This window comes from Rana temporaria, chromosome 2 (genome assembly GCF_905171775.1).
Source record: "Rana temporaria chromosome 2, aRanTem1.1, whole genome shotgun sequence".
NCBI lineage: Eukaryota > Metazoa > Chordata > Amphibia > Anura > Ranidae > Rana > Rana temporaria.
The window spans coordinates 446,959,231-446,984,463 of record NC_053490.1 but is presented as its reverse complement, the minus strand read 5'-3'; the positions used below and the strand labels follow the sequence as shown (position 1 = coordinate 446,984,463).

Below are 25,233 nucleotides of genomic sequence, written 5' to 3'. Positions count from 1 at the left end.
ACTTACGCCAGTCGGATGTAATAGAAATCTATGCGTAACTGATTTTGCTTTTAGGCCAAAAAGTTAAATTTTGGTCTCATCTGACCAGAGCACCTTCTTCCACATGTTTGCAGTGTCCCCCACATGGCTTCTTGCAAACTGCAAACAGGCCTTATTATGGCTTTCTTTCAACATTGGCTTTCTTCTGGCCACTCTTCCATAAACACCAGATTTGTGGAGTGCACGACTAATAGTAGTCCTGTGGACAGATTCCTCCACCTGAGCTGTGGATCTCAGCAGCTTCTCCAGAGTTACCATGGGCCTCCTTGCTGCTTCTCTGATTAATGCTCTACTTGCCTGGCCTGTCAGTTTAGGTGGCCAGCTAAGTCTTGGTAGATTTGCGGTTGTGCCATACTTGTTCCATTTTTGGATGGTGAATTGAACAGTGCTCAGTGAGATGTTTAAAGCTTGGGATATTTTTTTATAACCTAGCCCTGCTTTAAACTTCTCCACAACTTTATCCCTGACGTGTCTGGTTTGTTCCTTGATCTTTATGATGCTGTTTGTTCACTAAGGTTCTCTAAACCTCTGAGGGCGTCACAGAACAGCTGTATTTATACTGAGATTAAATTTTACACAGGTGGACACTATTTATTATTTAGGTGACTTCTGAAGGAAATTGGTTCCACTAGATTTTAGTTAGGGGTATCAGAGTAAAGGGGGCTGAATACAAATGAACGCTACACTTATCATTTATAAATTTCCTTCCACTTCACAAGTATGTGCCACTTTGTGTTGGTCTATCACATACAATCCCAATAAAATACATTTAGGTTTTTGGTTGTAATATGACAAAATGTGGAAAATTTCAAGGGGTATGAATATTTTTTTAAGGCACTGTATATCCTCATTGAGTATTACTGCTAAAGCTGTTGGCAAGTGAATACAGTGCAGTCCTGTAATTTTTCCTGTTTAAATAGTTTAAAGTTTAAATCATTTTTAATCACAATGCAATCTCCAGACACAAATGGACTGTTAGGCAGAACTGGTACCTTTATGGGGATTAGTGAGCAGGATTGTCACATCAACTTCCTTCAATTATATATATATTTTAATTTTGCTTAAAAAAAAAAGTCCAACCTCATCAAAATACACCAATGAGAAGAAGCAATGAACATATTCACCACCCCTGCACTGTAAACAGAAGCAATACTTGTTCTATGCATATCATTAATTTATCATCATCATTTTTGTTTTTTTAATACAGGCAGTGTAAGTAACTGAATATGACTTGGCATTGTCATCTTGTAGGCCCTGTACAACAGAGCACAAATTGGAAGAGGAAGAAGTTGCTCAAGGAACAGTCAGTTGTGCTCATGTGCTTAACGGAAAGAAAATCTTATCAGTCTGCTGCGTTTCATTCACTGTCCAATCAAAAGCTGGGGAAGGGACAAGACCTGTATGTGTTGCTCAACTGCAGCAGATAAAAATCAGATCTTCCACTCTGAAAGACGTGGCTGTGCTGTGTGGCAGAGAAGGACTAGATGGACAGATAAACAAATCCTTTGATGGATATACTATAATGTACATCCCTTAGGTGTTGCATCTACAGTATGTACTGTATCAAGATGCTTGCCTGGACTTCAGCATTTTAGGTAAAGAAAAAAGGACCACTATTGGTCTTCACCTCCTAGAGAGAAAACAATTCACAGCAATTAAGCTTTTACATCCTCAAACATGGAATTTATTTTATATTGAACACAATTAACAATCTAAAAATCTAAAGATCAAACAGCATATCACTTCAAGAAAAAGGGCACTACAAAATAAGTTAACTCCATACTTATATACCTGTAATATAATCTGAATTTTTAACTCAAAATTTCAAGATTACACTGTCAGGTTTGAATTTAATTTGATATTGTCAAATCTAAACAATTCAAAATAAAATGTGTGTATGTAAGACATAGGGAGTTATTATGTGTAATTAAACAAGGGTACCTACCTTTATTTACAACTGTGTGCTTTTGTAATTTTAATACTGTGCCTTGACTTTGTTCTCTGTCATTTACAAAATTGTGGAACCATCTTCTTCTGAGTTGCCTTAACTCTGAGTTTCGAGATATATGCCAAAGTGGCTGATCAAGCAAAGTATGTCTTGAATTAGTCAATGACTTGCTTCGAAGGTTTCCAGCCATAAATCCATTAGCGTTCCAGTATGTGGATTGAAAAATCCTTTGATCCACTGGTGTCAAGCTGTCAACTGAAGAGCCCTGAGACCAGGCTGTTCCCCTGTTTTGTTGGATGACCAAATAGGACCTTTGCAGAAGCAACAAACTTCCAGCCATTAAGTAAGCAACGGTTAGAAAAAAGAGAAAAAACTGAGCCCGCCTTAGAAATTTCTGTAGACTAAAAAAAGGTTTGGCCATGCCCCCTCTACAAAAAACTTTAAAAAGAAAATCAAACAAAAAAAACAAAAACAAAATGACACTGATTGGTTGTCCTGTCAACTGAAATTATAAAACGTAAGTTTCAATTGAAACATGTTTCTGGAAAATTAATTCATGTCCCTTCAAAGTTCCCATGTGGCATGACGACATTCTAGTTATGTATAACATCTTCTCTGTAAATCCAGTAAAAGGCTTGACAATATTTGCTCCATTATCTGAGATGTTTTAGGATGTTTCCTCTGTTACATAGACCCTAAAAAATAAATAAATAAATGTATTGACTGGTTAACATTTAGCTAGATTTGTGTCGAATCTATGAAATAAAAAAGAAAAATTGACAACCTAAAATTTCTGTTACTGCAAAACTCTTATAACAAGTCACACTAAATGGTCAATACACACACAAGTGAATTTCCTGTTTTTGTTACATGTTGGAAAGTTGAATTGACCAGCCTGGGAAAGAAAAATACTTAACTATTTGGTGGTTGGCAACTCTAAATACATTTTTAACCACTTAAGACCCGGACCATTATGCACGTTAAGGACCTTGCCCCTTTTTGCTTAATTGATCAAGGAATAACAAAGAAGTAGCCAACACCTGACCATTAAACAGCTTTTGATTCAATTGTGCAATTACTTTTGGTCCCTTGAAAAAGGGTGGCTATTCTTAAGAGCTGTAATTCCTAAACGCTTCCTCCAATTTGGATATTCATACCCTCATATTAAACCAAAGAGTGTGCACTTCAGCCCATATCCATTATATAATTATACCTTGAATGTATTTTGGTAACTAAATGCAAAAATCTAAAATTATGCCTGTGTTTAAATAAATATGGACATAAGGCCCCTTTCACATGTACAGATCCCGTGAGGATCCATACATGTGTATCCGCTTGCTCAGCGGGGATCGCTCTGTTGATCCCCGCTGAGCTGGCAGATGACAGGGCGGTCCCTGCACATTGTGCAGAGACCGCCCTGTCAGATCTCCTCTCTCCCCTATGGGGGAATTGGATTGTCCGTGTTCACCCGATCCGCTCTGCTGACGGATGGAAAAATGGGATTTTCCCCTGTCTGACTGATGAGATTGGGTGTCAGCGGATGTTCATCCGCTGACACCCGCTATCGCATAGGGATTAATGTATGTCGCTTATTCATCCGTAAACGGATGGATGAAGAAGCGGACATAAGGTCCGCAGGTGTGAAAGGGGCCTAGCTGTGTGTGTATACACACACATATATATATACATATATATATATATATATTTATATATATATATACACACACACACACACACACACACATATATATATATATATATATATATATACACACACACACACACAAAAACATGCATCCAAAGTCGGGGGTCGTCTTATACGCCGGGTGTACGGTCTTTGTGCTCACTTTTTTTCCCGGCGGTGACAGTCTCCATACGGCGAGCGCGAGCGTCAATGATTTAAAAGACGCTCCTTCTCCTCAGAGTGTTCTGTGATAGGAGGAACACAAATCTTCCCAGCAGCACCTCTGTTCTGTGTTCCTCCTATCACAGATGCCTTCTCATCCTCGGACGAGATGAGAAGACGTCCGTGATAGGCGGAACACAGAACAGAGGCACTGCTGGGAAAATTTGTGTTCCGCCTATCACAGAACACTCTGAAGAGAAGGCGCGGCTTTCAAATCATTGACGCTAGCGCTCGCAGTACGGAGACTGTCACCGCCGGCAAAAAAAGTGAGTGTTTGCGGTGATTGGCACTGGGGGGGGCGCAAGTTCAGGCACAGTGGGGGCAACAAGTTCAGGCACAGTGGGGGCAAGTGATGGCACAGAGAGGGGCAAGTGATGACACAGTGAGGGGCAAGTGATGGCACAGTGAGGGGCAAGTGATGGCACAGTGGGGGCAAGTGATGGTACAGTGAGGGGCAAGTGATGGCACAGTGGGGGCATGCAATGTAATGGAACAGTGAGGAATGTAATGTAATGGCACAGTGCAGTGAGATTTGAAAAAGCCTGTTTCTGTCAGCGGTTCTGGCTACCCCTCAGCTTCCAGAAAGACTAGTAAGAAGGGGGTAGTCTTATACAGTGAGTATATCCCAAAACCAAAATTTTTCCTGGAAAATTAGGGGGTCGTCTTATACGTCCAGTCGTCTTATACGCCGGAAAATACGGTATATCTATCTATCTATCTATCTATCTATCTATCTATATGTAAATATCAATATATATATATATATATATATATATATATATATATATATATATATATATATATCAATATATATTATATATATATATATCAATATATATTATATATATATATATATATCTATATCTATATATATATATCTATATATATATATATATATATATATATATATATATATATATATATATATCATAGGAGATCCCCATGCATGCATTTTTATCCTTTTGAGTTAGCAAACCGGGTCTCAGTGCTCTCTTGTATATTTAGCCTATGTATGTGCTAGGAAAAAAAAAATCTCAGAAGGTCACTCTTGGCTTCACATTTACTTCTTTATCTGCAAACTTTCTCAAGGCAATAACATTGCCTTGAGAAAGCTTACAAATGGCAAGTGAAACAGCTTTTGGCTGGATGGATTTTAGCTGTGCCTAAAATATACTGTTTTTTGCTACAGAATAAATACAAAAAAAAGTGGGTGAAGCCAAAAGTGCTCTTGTAAGATTTTTTTTTATATTTTGTCCACAGCATTTGATGAGTCTGTCCATTTCAGAGGCCGTGCTCAACTAATGCATGATTAATTTGTGGCGTAGTTTTTTTAGAAGATTGAACACTTTTTTTAAATTGCAAAGCACTGAGAATATGATTGGACATTGATATCTCTTAATATTTACTTATTGGGATTAATAAAATAGCTTTTAGGAACTTGTATTGATTATTGTTATTCTGCATGTGTTATTTAGTTGTTTTATTTTATGAGCACAGTGCACTTCAAGATTATAGAGTTTTTTTGTGTACGTCTACAAGTTCCAACTTAGCTAATATGGGTTAGACCTTAAATACAATGGATCAACCTTCTGATCCCTACTCTTTAACAGCAATTGTGGCATGAGTTATGCAGCTAAAGTGACTACTTGTAACAGTATTTTTTAGATTACTGCACTTTGAACAGAATCAAGCCATAAGACATCAAGTTGCTTGGTGAATTCTCCATCCAGGCAAAAATCTACCTGAACAAGAAAAACTGTGATGCATAATACAAGAATTCATGTGGCAGCACTGTAAATTTCAGGACCAGATAGACAGAAATACAAATCTGCTGGCATGTAAGCCCCTATATACAGAATTTCACAAAAGTGAGTACACCCCTCACATTTTTGTAAATGTTTTATTATATCTTTTCATGTGACAACACTGAAAAAACTGTTACACTTTTTTACAATGTAAAGTATTGAGCGTACAGCTTGTATAACAGTGTACATTTTCTGTCCCCTCAAAATAACTCAACACACAGTCATGTCTAAAACTCTGGCAACAAAAGTGAGTACACCCCCAAGTGAAAATGTTCAAATTGGGCCCAATTAGCCATTTTCCCTCCCCAGTGTCATGTGACTCATTAGTGTTACAAGGTCTCAGGTGTGAATGGGGAGCTGGTGTGTTAAATTTGGTATTTTCGCTCTCACTCTCTCATACTGGTCACTCGAAGTTCAACATGGCACCTCACGGCAAAGAACTCTCTGAGGATCTGAAAAAAATAATTGTTGCTCTACATACAGATGACCTAGGCAATAAGAAGACCCTGAAACTGAGCTACAGCACAATGGTCAAGTCCATACATCAGTTTAACAGGACAGGTTCCATTCAGAACAGGCCTCACCCTGGTCTATCAAAGAAGTTGAGTGCACATGCTTAGCGTCATATACAGAGGTTTTCTTTGGGAAATCAACTCATGAGTGCTGCTAGCATTGCTGCAGAGGTTAAAGGGGCGCGGGGTCAGCCTGTCAGTGCTCAGACAATACACTGTACTGCGCTGTCGTCCTAGAAGGAAGCCAATTCTAAAGATGATGCACAAGAAAGCCCACAAACAGTTTGCTGAAGACAAGCACACTAAGGACATGGATTACTGGAACCATGTCCTGTGGTCTGATGAGACCAAGATAAACATATTTGGTTCAGATGGTGTCAAGTGTGTGCACCAGCAACCAGGTAAGGTGTACAAAGACAAGTGTGTCTTGCCTACAGTCAAGCATGGTGGTGGGAGTGTCATAGCCTGGGGTTGCATGAGTGCTGCCAGTTCATTGAGGGAACCATGAATGCCAACATGTACTGTGACATACTGAAGCAGAGCATGATCCCCTCTGTTTGGAGACTGGGCCGCAGGGCAGTATACCAACATGATAACGACCCCAAACACACCTCCAAGACGACCACTGTCAAGCATGTCACCAGACCTAAACCCTACTGAGTGAGTATTTGTGGGGCATCCTCAAATGGAAGGTGGAGGAGCGCAAGGTCTCTAACATCAACCAAATCCGTGAGGTCGCCATGGAGGAGTGGAGGAGGACTCCAGTGGCAACCTTTGAAGGTCTGGTGAACTCAATGCCCAAGAGGGTTAAGGCAGTGCTGGAAAATAATGGTGGCCACACAAAATATTGACAAGTTGGGCCCAATTTGGAAATTTTCACTTGTACTCACTTTTGTTGCCAGCAGTTTAGACATTATTGGCTGTGTGTTATTTTGAGGAGACAGCAAATTTACACTGTTATACAAGCCGTACACTCACTTCATTTCTTCAGTGTTGACACATGAAAAGATTTAATAAAATATTTACAAAAATGTGAGGGGTGTACTCACTTTTGTGAGATACTGTATGTATTGCATCTGTATATTTAGCTATTTGCCTAAAATTCTTATTTAATCTCTATAACAACTGCACTGGATCTAATCCTAAGTACTTATAGTGCTGTGGCAGTATTGCAGCTATGCAAAGGGGCCCATTTTTCCATAAAAAAAATGTCTTGTCCTTGGTTTCTCTCATTATATGCAGTTTTGGAGATTTCATTAACATTACTCTCTATATGCAAAACACAGAGCTCAGATAATTCAATAGTCCTTGCAGGCTCTTTCAAACTACCAAGAGTCCGATAAGGTTCTCTAAGCAGTCAGCTTCTAAGATGCAGAGAGGTATGTCTCTTTATAACGTTATTTCTGTTTTTTCCTCTGTTGGTATGCCATAATCACAAACTATTTATCTTTGGATAAAAATGATCTGTGTATAGCTGTGTTAAAATCAGAATGTCCCAAATTCAGGTTAGAATTTAAAAAATGGTTCTGAACTTCATGCTACTGATGAAACAGTAGAACTTCCTTTTGTACAATCGCAATCATTTTCAAGTTGCCGCAACACATAAATTAAAGTTTCTTGGACAGGATATTCCCTTCAAAGCTGAATATACCATTCTCTGAATAAAGACCCCTGATCTGTTCAAAATACAATTTAAAGTGATCGTAAACCCCCCTTTTTTTTAGGAAACATGTTATACATTACTTACCTGCTCTATGCAATGGTTTTGCACAGAGCAGCCACAATCCTCCTCTTCTCAGGTCTCCCACTAGTGGAAATACAACCCCCCCCCCCCCTCCTACAGAGTGCTCACCCTAGCAAGCCGCTTCATCACACAAACGATGTTACATGAGAAAGCAGAAGCTGGGGTAACTTATATAATGTCAAAAAGAAAGGAGAGAATGGGACAGTGGGGTTACCCCCCAGGGGTCACAGCTCTCAACCTCAGTAGCCCCTATTATAGGTATAAACAGAAGGAGCTCAACCATAAAAATGAAAATGAAGAATGTAGGCCAAACATTTTAAGGAAATGGGAACTGTGAACTGCAACAATGTGTACACAAACAATGCTAATTACATGATTTGTTACTCCAGAATGACAGTGGGTAGCCCAAAACTAAATAATAGCCAACTACTTTACTAACTACTAAGTGTGGTGTTGCTGGATACACAGAAGAGGGTGCTCTATCTAGTGTGCAAACAAGTGAAAAGAGAAACACCAGTGCAAACACACCATTGTATAGTAGGTCAGGTAAAGCAAGCTGTAATGGAACATCAGTGCCGACAGCCTCCCCAGCCTTTGGCACCACCATGGGCTGATGCAGATGACAGGCACCAAACTCGCTACTCAGGATCTCCTGGCTATTGTAGGACACATGTGGAAGCCACTACAGATGTAAGGACCACCCCCATCTGCCGTCACACTCTAGGCATGTGCAGTAAGGGAATGTTTTTGGAGGTGAAAATACTAAGTTGTGTTGTACCCGTGGTTTATGCATATTCTCCCAGCTGAAATGGACTATAGTCTGTGTGGCCTGCAGGTAGAGCTGGACTGTCGGTCTTCAGCTTCTCCCTCTTCCCTTGCCTTTTCCTGTCTCTTATACTGACTGTTGCCCCGTACACACGTTTAGAAATTCTGACAGCAAAAGTCTGATGTGAGCTTTTGAACGGAAATTCCGACCATGTGTATGCTCCATCGAACTTTTGCTGTCGGAATTTCTGGCAAAAATAATTGAGACTGGTTCTCAAATTTTTCGACAGAAAATCGTCTGTAGCAATTCCGACGCGCAGAATTTCCAACACATGCTCTGAAACAATTCGATGCATGCTCGGAAGCACTGAATTTAATTTTCTCGGCTCATCATAGTGTTGTACGTCACTGCGTTCTTGGCGGTCGAAAGTTCTGAGAACTTTTGTATGACCGTGTGTATGCAAGCCAAGCTCGAGCGGAATTCCATCAGAAAAACCATCCAAGGTTTTTCCGACGGAAAATCCGATCGCGTGTACGTGTAAGACTACTATTTATATTTAGATCATGTTTATGGAGCCAGTGCATATTTGCAGTTTCTTTTTACTTCAACCTTGCTTGTTGTATATCAACCTGATGCTGGATAGCAACATCATTAACATAGTGTATTCATTTTATGACCTTTGTTTCTGGCATAATTGTTTCTGTGCTATATTTTTGACTATTCTATGACTTATTTGTAATCTTATATATGAAAAAATTAACAATTTATTGAACCATAAATTGAATCTTCATTCCACTTGTTCTGTGAAAGATTGAAGTGTCAACAAAGGCAAAACATTATTTTTCTTTTAGTTTTCCATAGAGTGAAGAGGGATTAGAATCCCTGTCAGGTTGCTGTCTTTGCCCCCATTAGGGAGATTCACCTCCTCTACTCAAATTCTTTACTGTCATAATTTAAAGTGAAAGAAAATCCCAAATTTTGAGTCAGAACTGTAATAGCGGGGAACTCTTCAAAAAAACAGACACTAGTTCTGGTGACCCTTTTGACACCCCAGGATCTTGCGGAGAACAGTGAAATGGTATTACAAGAAATGGACACCAGAAATGTGTATAGATGATCTTCCTCGCATGGCTTTTTTAAATTTTCACTGTAAATAAATTTGACCTGGGCTGAGTCCCAGAACCAGAAATGTCAGGTGGATTGCTTTATTCTCCAGTCAATCTGCCTGAACCATACTTTTCACATACTGGGACACATGACGGTAAACAATGTGTGCTGGACAACATATTGTTAACCAACATTTTCTTAAAATCAATGCTCTGTGCCATTCCGTAGCCACCCTGGCGGTATGATTATGTCAGACTTTTGCGACTCAAAGCGACACAATTGTTTTGCATATAAATTTGGCGTTTTAAATTGTAGGCCTGTAATTCTTATTCATAACGCACTTAAATCTGTTTAAACAAGAGTCTAGTAAATATCCCGGGTATGATACAGTTTGAAACACTAAATCATAAATTATAATATAATAAATAAATATAAAAAAATAATATAATAATAATAATAAAATTTATTTACCCACGATTCACTATCGCTCAATTCTGCAAGTGTTCTAATTTACTATCGCTATTTTCTAGCTGTTCTTAAACCACTTGTGACATAAAGGGACACTTTTTGGTTGTCATGGGCAATCTCAAGTTTCCAGGCAGAAAGAACAGTATTTATAATATAAAACTGCATGGAGGGCACTGGACAACGCTCGGGACAAAAGAGATGTGAAATGATTTCATACAGTAATGTAATCTGTAAGATTACAGTGTACTGTATGTGTTATGAATTTAGTACTTTTTGAATTTGCTGTTAGGCTCCGCCCCTGTGCGTTGCGGCACTCGCAGGGAACGGAGCCTGGCACACAGAGGCATTGGTCGGAGGACACAGCCCGCCGACACAGTGGGGGGACATCGCAGGATCCTGGTGACAAGGTAAGTAACCTGCACCAGTATCCTGCAATGCAATCCCGAGTGTGGCTCGGGGGTTACGGCTAATGGTAATGAAATTTAACCCCGAGCCACACTCAGGAATACCGCCAGGGAGGTTAATAAACATGCCTGCGCGTTTCTTGACATTCTTATCCTTCAAAGCATTTTCCTTCTTTTTTTATTTTATGCATAAGAACTTACAGCAATCAGAACTGTATACTGAATGATGCTGGTAAAAACATGACAATTAAGTCAGTTCAAATATCTTCTGCAGACCACATTATAATCTTGATGCATCAAAGTGTTAGCAGTACACATTTCAATTATTACACAACAATCACCAATCACATTTAAACTTTCTAGACAGGTCAGAATCTGATTGGTGGCTGTGGGGAAATAACTCTAGCTCTTGGCACTGACAGTTTTATACATCAGGCCCTAAACATCTGTCCTGTAAAATATAATTGAACCTGATTTAAATTTTACTCAAGGCTCTCGTGTTATGTTGGGCAAGAAGATTAATACATGAAGTAAAGCCAGTGGCTATATATCAGAAGAAAGGAAGTGATATGAATTTCTTAGAAGGGTGAAAAAAGAGACACAGTCCAACAGTATGCAGGGAACAAGATCAAACAGATAAGGATGAAATGATAAATATGACAGTTGGATAAAAAAAAAGGTAAACAAGACAAGATAGCCCAATTTAGTAGATAAAGACAGACTACCTATTATAAGGTGACCAGATTTTTAAAATTAAATTCGGGGACATATCTTTTTCTATTGGCAAATGGCACAGGACTATATAATACACAGAGCGCTGGGCACATGACTATATAATACACAGAGCACTGGGCACAGGACTGCATAATACACAGAGCACTGGGCACAGGACTATATAATACACAGAGCACTGGGCACAGGACTGCCTAATACACAGAGCACTGGGCACAGGACTGCATGATACAAAGAGCACTGGGCACATGACTGCATAATACATAGAACACTGGGCACAGGACTACATAATGCACAGAGCACTAGGCACAGGACTACATAATCATACCCCATAACATTTTGAGATGGGAATGAGGGACACCTACTAGCAAAAGTAGAGAGAAAGGAATCATAGACATATGGCACGCCCCTACCACACCCCCTTAGAGGAGAATTAACCAAAAAAGGTTAATTAAAACTACAAGGGCTTTTTTTAACACTAATATTCCTTTATACTGGCTTTTAAAATCTAAAAATGCAGCAATTTAGAATTTGGATGAGAGGTTCAGCAATGGGAAACACTTTTTGAAAGATAAAAAGTGCATTTTATATACAACTATATAGATCAGACCAAAATAAGGTACACATGAGAAGGAAAGAGGGACAGAGGGACATTGCTCCAAATTAGGGACAGTCCCTCCAAATCAGGGACAGTTGGGAGCTATGCATAATACACAATGCACTGGGCACAGGACTGCATAATACACCCAGCGCTCAGGGCTGGTGCAAGGATTTTTGACACCCCAAGCGAAACTTCATTTTGCTGCCCCCCCTTGACTCCACCCCCTTTCCCCTGCCCATGTAAACCTCACCTTTTTAATGAAGCGCCCATCAAATGCAGCCTCACCATCGTCAATCAAATACAGCCTCACCATCGTAAATCAAGTGCAGCCTCACCAGCACCCATTAAATGAAGCCCCACCAGTGCCCATCAATGCAGCCTACGAGTGCCCATCATGGAATGTTTGCTTGCTTCCATTCATTCGAGAGTTGGGACACAGACACAGTCCTCCGCCGCAGCTGCACCTCTGACACTATGTGCAAATGGAACAGCGGCTGTCTGCTGATGCTGAGACTTAGTTGCTTGCTGCAGAGAGAAGAGAGTAGGAACACCAGTGGCCGGGCGCTCTAGGCAGCAGGGCGCCCTAGGCAGCAGGGCGCCCTAGGCGGCTGCCTAGTATGCCTAGTGGTAGCACCGGCCCTGCCAGCGCTGGGCACAGGACTACATAATACATAGAGCACTGGGCACAGGACTACATAATACACAGAGAGCTGAGCACAGGACTGCATAATACACAGAGTGCTGGGCACGGAACTGCACAATACACAGAACATTGGGCACAGGACTACCTAATACACAGAGTGCTGGGCACAGGACTAAATAATACACAGAACACTGGGTTCAGGGCTACATAATACACAGAGCGCTGGGTTCAGGACTACATAATGCACAGAGCGCTGGGTACAGGACTACATATTACACAGAGCTCTGGGTCAGGGGCCACCTGTCGATTAAGGGCTCATGGGCACCCCCCCTGCATCACAGCCTCCCATGTCCATGTGTCTGGCCCCTTTCAGGGCACTGACGTATGGATTCCAATGTGGAGGGGATGTTTTTTTGAAGAACACAAGATAATTAAGCTATACAAAGAAGGTTTAATGCAGTATAAAACATTTGGTAGTTAAATGGTAAATTTTCAGAAATATCTGTTTATTAGACCAAAAAGAGGGACAGCTAAGGAGAAAAGAAGGACAGAAAGTTTTGGTTCCAAAAGAGGGCCAGTTCCTCCAAATGAGAGATGGTTGAGAGGTATACTTTTTGGGTATCATTCTCCTTCATCCCCCTGCAGCAATCAGTGGTTTCTCGTGCTGAACCACCATGTCATGTTGATAGACTAAAAGAAGAGCAGAGTTTCTCCAGACAGCCCAGAAGTTCAAAATTGCTTTGTGTTTTTAATGCAGTGAAAAAGGGAGGCTCATCAGCAACTAGTGCTTGTAGCAGCTGCTGGGATTTGTACCTACCTAGGATTCTACGCACCCCTAGGTGAAACATTGATTATTTTGTCTATACAGCACCATCAGTGGAGATCTTATCAAGGTCCCTCTATTGTAAGGTAAACCTGATTCCCAGCACCAGAAAACCAGTATGGGCTTATGTTCATAATCGGAAGCAAATTCCAGCTCATCGTATTCAAAATTTCTGCGCACAATTTGTATGCAAACTGTGTGCATATGAATTAGCGTGCACACTTGGCACCCAGTGGCCTATTTAAACTGGTCTGTTACCATGAGCAGTTGCTGAATGGTTTTCAGCTTGTTCATTTAATCTCTTGGACCTCAGCCTGTTTACTGGACTCGTCTTTGCCTGCTGATCCTGTATTGCACTGCCTAGCTGTTACTGACCTTGGCCTGCTTCTTGGACTTGCTCTGCCTGCTCACTCGGTCCCTGCTGCTGGTCGCTGCCTGCATACCGGCTCTGCTATCATCTCTGGTCTGGTGCCAAGCTGCTTCAGTATCCTGTTCTTAGGACTGTTCATCCACCTAAGAGCAGACTTTGCCAGACAGCTACTCCGACACTCTTGCCACTCTGTGCCATCACACTGTCTGTCTCTACCTTCCGGAGTGTTGAGCAGGAGGTGCAACACAAGTTTTGCAGCAGCAGTACACTGCTATAAGTCATCTTTGCTGGCTGCAATCAACCAGAAATAGATGGACTATAGGGGCTCATGCACACTGCAACTCAAAAAAAATCTGCTTTTACAGGCATTTGAGCTTTTATTTCTCTGCCTAAAAACATGAGGAAGCTTATGCTTTTTTTGTGCTTTTGTGAGTGTTTTTACTGAGCTTATTTGAGCATAAGCATTTTTTTTACAAAGCCTCCCCATTATTTTTTCTTTTTTGTGTGTGTGTTTGAGCTTCTTTGAGCTTTTTTATGCTTTGCATGCTTTTTTGCGTTTTGGTTTAGGGCATGAAAGCTCCACTCAAAAAGTGAGTTTGGTGGGGGTGTTTTTTACCTGTAAGAGCATATGCCTGTAAACTCCTGAATGAGCCATATTGTGCATGGACAGACTGACTAACATGGAGGGGAGTTTCCAGACAGAAAAAAAATTAGAGTTTAAAAGCCTGTAGGAGCAGCTTCTTTGAGCTTCTTTCAGATGCAGTGTGCACGAGCCCTAGAAGTGATCTGCTACTGTATGGAGAGTAGGGTGACCACATTTCCAAACGGCCATTCAGGGACCCCCTTCCCAAAAATCAGCTTGTGCTGTAATGGGGCGGGGTGGCGGATGCACGCTCTACCCAGAAGCACTGATCATGCCCCCAAAAAAGGTAGCCGCATTGCCACTTTACTCACTGACAGCACTTGTCCTGACTGGCTGAGACCCGTTTTACCTTGTTCCAATGCTTTACACTGCCCTGCTGTGATTAGGTGGGATTTATGATTTCTTCAATCACAAGCAGGGGGTGGGGATTGTGCTTCTCCATACATTCCCGACCAGGACAAGTGCTGTCAGTGAGTAAATCGGCTATGTGGTGGCCTTTTGTGGGGGCAACAGAGGGGGGGTGGCTGTGTCAGCTTCATTCCGGTACACTGTATTGTCCTGGAATGAAGATGCCTGGGACAGACCTGCAAAATGCGGGACTGTCCCGGGCAATCCGGGACACATGGTCACTTTAAATAGCAGTGGGACAACATGTCACTATCCCAGTGCCATTTTCACAGTAAACTTCTCTTATTTGTTTCCTTTTGGTCTTTTAACACTGTGAAAGTGTTTCCTACATCTGCTTGATGAGTAAAAAAAAATAAAAAATATTGATCCTGCCTGAAAACGTTTGCGCTGAAAACTTCCAGTGATCTCTGCCTCTGCCGACTGCCATTAATTAGCACTGTTCTCAGTTCTTTGTAGATGAAAGCACTTCACCATATATTTTGGAGAAGGGAAAAGATGTTCTGTAGTTTTAACACATTTCCTCTTCTAGGTCGATAATGTTGCTCCTTCATATATACAGTATGGTGAGTCAGCATGGCCCCCCTAGGACTGGAAATGTTTTAACAGTATGAACACCAAGAGAAAATATTGGGAAAAAGTGCCTGATAAAGAGAAAATGACTGTAGCCACCACTACTAAGGACTGGTAAGCTACAATGTATTACATTTTTGTTTCTGGGTTCAGAAACGCTTTAAGCCCTACAACATGGCACTTCCAAAACACAACCCCCCTCCCCCCACCCTTATCATTTGAATGAACCAATGCTGAATCTACTTTCTTTGCCTCCTTAACATTATATTTAGCTCAAAATTTTAGGTGTACTCAGAGCCGATCCGCCCTATATGCTCACTACGCAAGCTGCGTAGGGCCCCGAAAACTACTTGAGGCTCCGCCTTCCACTCGTGTCAAAGGGTGGATCGGCTCTGCCAGAGTCTAGGTTTGCCACCTGTCAGCTTGAGTGTGGTAAGATAGCTGGAGAGAAGAGTGTGTGTTCTCCTCCCTCCAGCCTGCAGGGGGTGGCAGAGAGCTGACACAGCTTAGTGTGTCAGCATGGGATGGCAGGGAAGTGATGCGTGGTCAATATATGATTACTGAGGTACCGTGAGTGATCGTAATTCTTCCCTGAGCATTGTTGTAGAAGCCCCTTGTACTTTGACTCTCACCACCTTCGGATACCTTCTAGTCTGATCTTTCTGCTTGTTTAACTGTCTACTGTATGACTCTCATCCTCTCCTCTCATTACTGTTCCCTCTGGAAGGTTCCTCTTCACCCTGAGCCCTCCCGTGCCTGACTTCTAAAAGCTGTCTTTTTTCATGCAAAGTGAACAGTCAGCCCCGACTGCAATAATCTTTTACAAGGCTTGTGTAAATACTGAAGTAACAGATGTGTCAGATGGCAGGCAGAAAAGGTGCGCTCTGTATTGTGTGTGTTTATAGCAGGGGTAGATATGGTGATTCTAAAGTCGGCCGAAATCAGAAAAACTCTTGGTGTATGTACAATGCACCATCACAAGTGACAAAGCAGAGCTGAAATAGCTGAATTGCAGAATTCACTAATGAGGACAGGCCCGGAACAAAAAGGGAACCTAGGTGTAGGGCCAGCATGACTGGGGAAGCTGGGGGAGAACACCATTAGGCAGGATAGGGAGTGGTTAGAAAAATCTGGTGGATGGGGAGTGAATTAGGAAAAGGGGGAGGGGGCAGTACTAAAAGTTGTCCCGGGTAGTGGGAGGGTCCAGCTCATTCCCGGGTAGCAGGGCAGGATAGTGGTCAGCAGGGAGAATTTTTCCGCCCGCCCGCCCCTTTCTTGTTGTTGGTTTCGTGTTGAGTAGGTCTGGGTGGTTGTTTGGCATGGGTCTTGGTGGTATAGTGAAGGAAAACTGTTTATGATATGGGATGGGTTGGACCTATCTAGGTATGGGTACCCTCCCTAGTCGAAGTTAGTGGGCTACCAAAAAACATTTGTGCTGCAGTGGCACGAAGCAACAGCTCGTCCCTGAGCTTGTGGGACCACGGCTAGGGGCCAGGGTGGTGATAGTGCAGCCGATGGGGTAGTTTTTATATTCCTTCACTTACCTTAATCAGACAGCAGTCATAATGTTGTGGGTTTGTTTATTGTGTATATATATATGTTTTTTTTTTTTATATATATATACTGTATATATATATATATATATATATATATATATATATATATATATATATATATATATATATATTTAATGGAAGGAATTTTTACCGTTTTGTTATTTGTGAAATAAAGTGGCCGGTTGGCCACTTAACCAAGAAGCTGTTTTTGTCATCATTTTAAGTTAAGTTTTGGTTTACGGGCTATTATGTTAAGTCGGGACATCAGCAATACACCAGTCATGTGGGAAATCTGCAAAATGAAATCACCCTCCACCATGATTGGCAATAGACTAGGGAATAACTGGGTGCTGTGTTCTGCCCACATCCTAATCCTCTGGTCTCCCTGCTGGGTGCTGTATTCTGCCCACATCCTAATCCTCTGGTCTCCCTACAGAGTGCTATTTTCTGCCCACATCATAATCCTCTGGTCTCCCTGCTGGTTGCTGTGTTCTGCCCACATCCTAATTCTCTGGTCTCCCTGCTGGGTGCTGTGTTCTGCCCACATCCTAATCCTCTGGTATCCCTACAGAGTGCAATTTTCTGCCCACATCCTAATCCTCTGGTCTCCCTGCAGAGTGCTATTTTCTGCCCACATCATAATCCTCTGGTCTCCCTGCTGGGTGCTGTGTTCTTCCCACATCCTAATCCTCTGGTCTCCCTACTGGATGCTGTGTTGTGCCCACATCCTAATCCTCTGGTCTCCCTGCTGGGTGCTGTGTTCTGCCCACATCCTAATCCTCTGGTCTCCCTGCTGGGTGCTGTGTTCTGCCCACATCCTAATCCTCTGGTCTCCCTACTGGGTGCTGTGTTCTGACCACATCCTTATCCTCTGGTCCCCCTGCTGGGTGCTGTGTTCTGCCCACATCCTTATCCTCTGGTCCCCCTGCTGTGTGCTGTGTTCTGCCCACATCCTAATCCTCTGGTCTCCCTGCTGGGTGCTGTGTTCTGACCACATCCTTATACTCTGGTCTCCCTGCTGGGTGCTCATTCTGTTCTATATTGTACTTATTCTTTGACTGTTTTGCTTAGAGGAGGGAGGATTGTAATGGGAGCACTGAAGTGTCAGGTGTGACTGTGTGGCAATGGCAAATGGTTTACATAGCTCACGGCATCACGGGTCAGGTAGAGGGCCCCTTAGTAGAATTTTGCTTAGGGCCCCAGGGAGGTCAGGATCGGCACTGAGTGTAATTTAACATGTACTCTATGTTTAGCGGCCATCTACAACAGCAAGCTGCAGTACTCTACATAACCCCTCAGTAGACTCAAACATTTTTGCCAAGGTTAATCATTATAAGTGTATTAACAGGAGCTTAGCCACTGAATTCAAACTAGCATTATTTCAATCATGTAATGGAAATCTCCAGATCCACACGGCAGGGAAAGTACAGCTGTAAACATTGATGTTTTCGAAAGAGAGGAAAACTTTGATTAATCAGCTCTGGATGTGTACGCATCTGTCTTCATCAGTAAATCTAAAGCTTATTTTAAATGATTCGGACTGGGTAATGTTTTCTTTTCAAGTTTGCTTTGCTGAGACTGTTAGCATATCTGTTCCTCACAGGGAGAGAATTGTCCAAGCAAGAAAGAGTTCCTTTGTGCTTGAGGGGACCTTTCACCTCTTGTTGCAAATAAAAGTTGGCATCATGCCCAGGGTGACTGGGTCCCCTCCCTACGTCCAACTCAATTCCCTTTCTGTGAAACTGTGAAAGCTTAGAGGGAGATTTTTCAACATAAATGCAGCAACGAAAACGGCTCTGGCTTTTGTATTTCTGATAGAAGCTCCCTGTGTCTGTAGGCTGCAAAGAGGCTATTCATTTCATCCAGAACAAGAGCACCACAGAGAACGAAAGACAGCCTTTTTAGGGCTTTATAGCAAGGTGTATTTGTTCGTGTCAGTGATAGGATTTTTTAATGTGGTGTATCACCTAACTCGCTCAGCTTAAAAAGTTGAAGAAGAAAAGAAGACCATTGTGAACTAAGAAGAGATAACATATCCTGCCTGGGAAGAATCAGTATCAGAGAATGCTGTGATTTTTATTTTATTTTTTAAAGCACTAGTTCTTGGGAAAATAATTTTGTGGCCACCATTGAAACCATCAAGTGGTCAAGTGCTTGCAAATAACACTAATTAAATATACTAACGGGTAAATGCAAATTTTTAAAGTTGAACTGCAAATAAACAGTCAAATACACATATGAATTGCATGCATACAAAAAGATTTGGATTTTCATCCATTCCTGGGATTTACACAGCTTTTCCACACAACACAGATCACTTCTCCGGGCAGAAGACCTGCTGTAGTTAATTTGCAGGTTGTGTCCTTCCTCCAGCCTGAACAATGAAAGGAGAAGATGCAGACTGATAAGCTTGTCTCCTTTTCACTCTGCCCTCTCCTCTTATCAGCACTGCTAGCTGTTTCTTCCCCTGCCAGTCAAAGCTCTGCTGTTCTGGGACTGCAAAAGGCTGATGACATGTCAAATCTAGGTACTCACCCTGCTATAATTTAAAGCAGAGCTCTACCCAAAAGGGGAAGTTCTGCTTTAAGCACTCCTTCCCCCTCCAATGCCACATTTAGCATGTACATTTTTTTGGGGGGGGGGTTGTGTACCTAGTTTTGATAGGTACACGCTCCCACTTCCACTTGGACCGCCTAGGTGATCCGAGTGGAAGTTCTCCCCCAACTCCCTGCAATCTTCTGGGACACGTCACAGGTCCCAGAATATTGCACGACCGTTCAGGAGGCGCAGCACGACTTGTGCAGGCCCAGTGCGCACCCGACTGTGAAGCTGCAAGTTGTCACAGCCGGGTGTCCACAGTTATAATGCCGAGAGGAGAAGGAGAAAAACGAGGGTTTGGCCGGCCGCATTACTGGATCCTGAGACAGGTGAGTGGGCGTTTATAAAAAGTCAGCAGCTACAATTTCTGTAATGGGTACAATGCGAGTACCCGCACGTTGTTTTACATAATAAACGCCAATTTTATTCAAAACATACTACACAATTTTGGCATTCCTTTTACCTTCCCCTTGCTACTTTTAATGCACGGATCTGGAGACCCTTTATTCAATGGACGAGATAGCCGCTCTTTACACCCAGGGACCATACCCACATCCTTCAAGGCACCATCCAGGCAGGACCACGCTCAATCCTTTCAAGCTTTATTTACATGCTGTAACCTCACAGCAGTGAGGTAAGGGGCCATCTATCCACCTCAGTTGAAGACACTGAAGAACCATCACTTTGCACCTATCACTTTATGTGCCATTGCACACTTTGGACTTTGATTATTACATCATCACAACTGTGACCCAACACGTTCACCTATGCACCTTTGCATTTTCACTCTGTGACACCTTGTGATAACCTTTGCATTTTAGAATTAACACGCTTATTATTTACACACCGTGTTATCTCTGTGGATATATATGAGGATTTGACTTGTCATTATGCAATGGACCCTCTTAGTACTGGCAGTACACTTAGGCATCATATTGCTTTGCACTTTGTATGTGTGTGTCACTTGCACTTTATTCTTGCACATTGCACTTGTCTGTGTCTCCTGTCCTCCAAACGCACCCGCAGCCTGCAGATTCGCCATAACCAGCCCTTAACCCCTCAATCACGAGACAATCCACACAGGTGTTGAGGGTTAAACATGCAAAGCTTAAACTGTTTATTAAATCCAAAAAATACAGTTTTACACACAGTTAGGGACACTCCCCTTAGCCTTGTCTAAGAGGGGAGGGGGGCAAGGAACAACCAATAGGAACTGAACATTTGTACATTGAAACAGGCTACAGATAAACCTAATGAGATTATGTTAAGCAGGCAGCCTATCAATACACACCCCCTGCGGAGAGATGTCTCCAGTCCACTCTCCATTGTCTATGTGTCATGAATAAATACAATTAGGCACACCCATAGTCTGTGGGTAGGAGGCCTGCCCCCAGTTCCTTCCAAAACACACAGTGACAGTGTGTTCTGTCACAGTATTTATATATGCGATTGTTCATTTAGCGGATTTTATCAACAGCTCAGCACCATCTTTTTTATACCCTTATAATTTTTGTAGCTGCTAACTTTTAATAAACACAGAAATTAGTGGAACACCACTTTAAAAAATAAATAAATAAATGTAATGATCTATTAAAGTGGATGTAAACCCTCTATATACCCAGTGAAGTGAACAGCCTCAGATGATACAGAGATTAAACAAATCCTCCTACATAAGTATATGTATATCTTTTGTCTTCATGGGCCATATTCTCATACATTTCAGGCGGCAGAACGTATGTACTTTACGTTACGCCGCCGCAAGTTTAAGTGGCAAGTGCCGGATTCCCAAACCACTTACCTGTGAACTTGCGGCGGCATCGCGTAAAGTCCACCCGTGTAAGCCATCCTAATTCAAATGATCCAGGCAGGGGGCGTGGATCATTTAAATTAGGCGCGCTCCCGCGCCGATCGTAATGCGCATGCTCCGTCGGGTAAATTACCCGACTTGCATTGCGCTAAATGACGTCTCACGGACGTCATTTGTTTTGACTGTAACGTAAATGGCGTCCAGCGCCATTCACGGACGACTTACGTAAACGACGTTCAATTTTGAAATTTCGACGCGGGATCGACGGCCATACTTAACATTGAGTACGCCACCTAGGGGGCATCTTTATCTTTACGCCGCGTATCGCTTACGGAAACGACGTTAAAACACTACGGCGGGCAAGCGTACATTCGAGAATCGGCGTGAGTAGTCATTTGCATATTCTACGCTGACCGCCACCTAGCGGTCAGCGTAAATATTGCAGCCTAAGATACAACGGCGCAGGCTGGTGTATCTTAGGCATGTTTAAGTGTATCTCAGTTTGAGAATACACTTAAACATAGGAAAGGGACTTACGTAGGCGTATCTGTTGATACGCCTACGTAACTTGTTTAAGAATATGGCCCCATCTTTATATACGGTTTAGAAAGTGCACCTTCTGTTAGAATTTTCCCTTCCTGATTCCCCTGTAGGAGGGGATTATTGCTGAACACTGTGAGAAAGCTGATTGAAGGAAAGGCACACACCCCCTCCCACACATGCAGCGGTTGCCTGTGAATAGTTTAGCTGAGTGCAAATCTATTTATAGCAACCTCCCCCGACACACACTTCAGGCTCCTGTCTAGGAGAGCTTGTCAAAAGTTATCAGGCTGATAACAGAAGAAAGGAGCAGGACAAAGCTATGGGACATGGTGCTTTGAAGAGAGAGATACGAAAACACTGCAGATACTGTATATGTGTCCAGCTCAAATTTCATTAATTGGGTTTATATCCACCTAACTAAAGTGCGTCTTGAATAGCTGTTGGGAATTTTGTTTTAAATTATACATAAAACAAGTTGCTATAATGTCATATAAACATTTATTTAAAAATGCCTGGTGATCTTGTCATGAAGGTCCTTCAGGCATGTCCAGTTATAGGGTGACAAGGCACTACCGCTGTCTATTTATGCAAGATACGCAGTGCTTTAGAAACTAAATATTTTTTGGTTAGGATTTACATATGCTTTACCTAGTTTTTCACAAATTGCTCAATCCCACTATAAACAATTGCCCCGGATTCACATACATCGGCGCATATTTCTGCCAGCGTAGCGCATCTCATATGCGCTACGCAAACGTAACACAGAGAGGCAAGCACAGTATTCACAAAGCACTTGCTCCCAACGTTGCGCCAGCGTAACGTAAAAACGTAGGCGTAAGCCGGTCTAATTCAAAGTAGGTGGAAGTGGGCGTGATCCATTTAAATGAAGCATGACCCCATGCAAATGATGGGCCGAATGAACGGCGCATGCGCCGTCCCGTGGACGTATCCCAGTGTGCATGCTCAGAATCACGTTGAATATACTCCCTAAGATACGACGGCTCAATGCTTACGACGTGAACGTAACCTACGCCCAGCCCTATTCACGTACTACTACGTAAACAACGTAAAATACGACGGCTGTTCCCTGGTCCATACCTTTGCATGAGTTGCGCCTCATAGATGGGGAATAACTATACGCCGGACGTAAGCCTTACGCAAACCGCGTATATTATGCGCCGGGCGCAACTACGTTTGTGAATCGCCGTATCTCCCTCATTTGCATATTTTCAGGCGTATCTAGTTCTGTGGGCACGGCGCATAGATACGACCCCGCACATTCACACTTACGCGGCATATGTCGAGATACGTCGGCGTAAGTGCTACGTGAATCCGGGCCAATGTGTGGATAAGTATAGTACATTTTTTTTATATGATTACATATTAGTTTTCTTTAGCTATACCTTTTTACCTTTTATTATAACATACCACAGAGGTTTTTTATTGGGCATTTCCATCTTACATTAACTACTTGCCAACCAGCCGCCGCAGTTTTACTGCGGCAACGTGGCTTGGCTGGGAAAAACTATGTTATGTTACATCGATTCGCCCTGTGGCCACTAGGTGCACGCTGCTCGCCCCCGAAGCCGTTGCGAGTGCGGCACCCGCAATCACTTGTGACAGAGCATCAATCAGTGCATTTTTGTAGCACTGATCGCTGTAAAATTGTCAATGGTCCCAAAAATGTGTCAAAAGTGTCCGATCTGTCCGCCATAATGTCGCAGTACTGATAAAAATCGCAGCCATTACTAGTAAAAAATAAAAAATGATAATAAAGACATAATTCTAACCCCTCTTTTGTAGACCCTATAACTTTTTCACAAACCAATCAATATAGGCTTTTTGCGATTTTACCAAAAATATGTAGAAGGGAAAAAAATGGGATATTTATTATAGCAAAAAGTAAAAGATATAGTGTTTTTTTTTTCAAAATTGTCGCTGTTCTTTTGTTTATAGCGCAAAAAATAAAAACCACAGAGGTGATCAAATACCACCAAATGAAAGCTCTATTTGTGGGGAAAAAAGGACGTAAATTTTGTTTGGGTACAGCATCACACGACCACGCAATAAACTTAAAGCAACGCAGTGTCGAGTCGCAAAAAGTGCTCTGGTCAGGAAGAGGGTAAAATCTTCCGGGGCTGAAGCGGTTAATATAGCAAAAACAGAAAATTTACTCCATATGATCTTATCAATCTAATAGTAAAATCCCTAAAAACATACTTCACATTTGCAAATCAAATTCCACAGTACATGAACCACAAAGTACAGTAGATAGAATTACCAATACCATCTTAGTTTAGCAAAAACATGGCTTAGATAATTCCTTTCCTATTTTACTTGTTTAACCTGCCCTTCTATGAAAATCGGGGCCTAAATTTGTGGGACCATTTCCAGTAAAGAAAAAGATCATTGATGTTGCCTATGATTTAGGGTTGCGGGATTCCTATAAAATTCACCCCTTTTTTAATGTGAAGCCTCGTACACACGAACGGTTTTCTCTGCAAAAAAGCTGCTGGGAGAGCTTTTTTTACGAGAAATCCGTGCGTGTGTATGGTTTCTCGTTGATAAAAATGGCTGGAATCTCGACGAGAAAAATAGAGAACCTGCTCTCTATTTTCTCGTTGTGATTCTCGGTAGTGTTTTCCTGCCGAGAAACCCGAGCGTCTGTATACTTACCTGCCTCCATGGAAAGCCGCGCATGCTCGATGAGACTTCGGCACATGCGTGTTAGCTTCCAAGGCATAGTGTAGGGTGTAGCAAGATGGCGGCGACGGCATTGAATGTGACAAACGGTGGTTCTTTTGAATGGCCCGTGTGTACACTCAGCGAGCAAGAAAGCTTGCCAGGAATCTCATCAGGAAAAACAAAGTTTTTTTCCTGACAAGATTCTCGGCTGTGTGTACAGGGCTTGACATTGCTTAAACCTGTAGTTCCGGATTCATTCTCTGAATGGAATAGTAGTCCTCCTGAGCCAGTGTTGGCTGATGGGGAAGATGAGTAAGAGGCGGAGGCATTTATGGTTTGCAGGAAGACACAAAATCAAATTTAGTACTTGATCAAGTGGAAGGGCTACAGGCCTGAATAGAATTCTTGGTATCCATGCTGAGAGACTCATATGAGCATAATCATCTGGAAAAACTTGGTCAGATGGGCAGCCGGAGGCTTGCCAATTGGAGGGGGCAATGTCAGGAAGAGCATGCCAGTAAAAAAATGGATCCTCTGGACGGACTTCTGTGCCTC

At 42.2% G+C, this 25,233-nt stretch overlaps 1 protein-coding gene across 2 annotated transcripts in view; it reads right to left on the bottom strand.

Moving 5' to 3' along the window:
* WSCD1 (WSC domain containing 1) overlaps positions 1–25,233 on the bottom strand; it is a 285,880-nt gene that overhangs the window by 172,669 nt on the left and 87,978 nt on the right. For both annotated transcript variants that reach the window (XM_040338467.1, XM_040338468.1), the window contains exon 2: positions 1,985–2,682. In XM_040338467.1, the coding sequence (XP_040194401.1) occupies positions 1,985–2,408 (424 nt within the window). In that variant the 5' untranslated portion in view covers positions 2,409–2,682. The remainder of the gene's footprint in view (positions 1–1,984; positions 2,683–25,233) is intronic.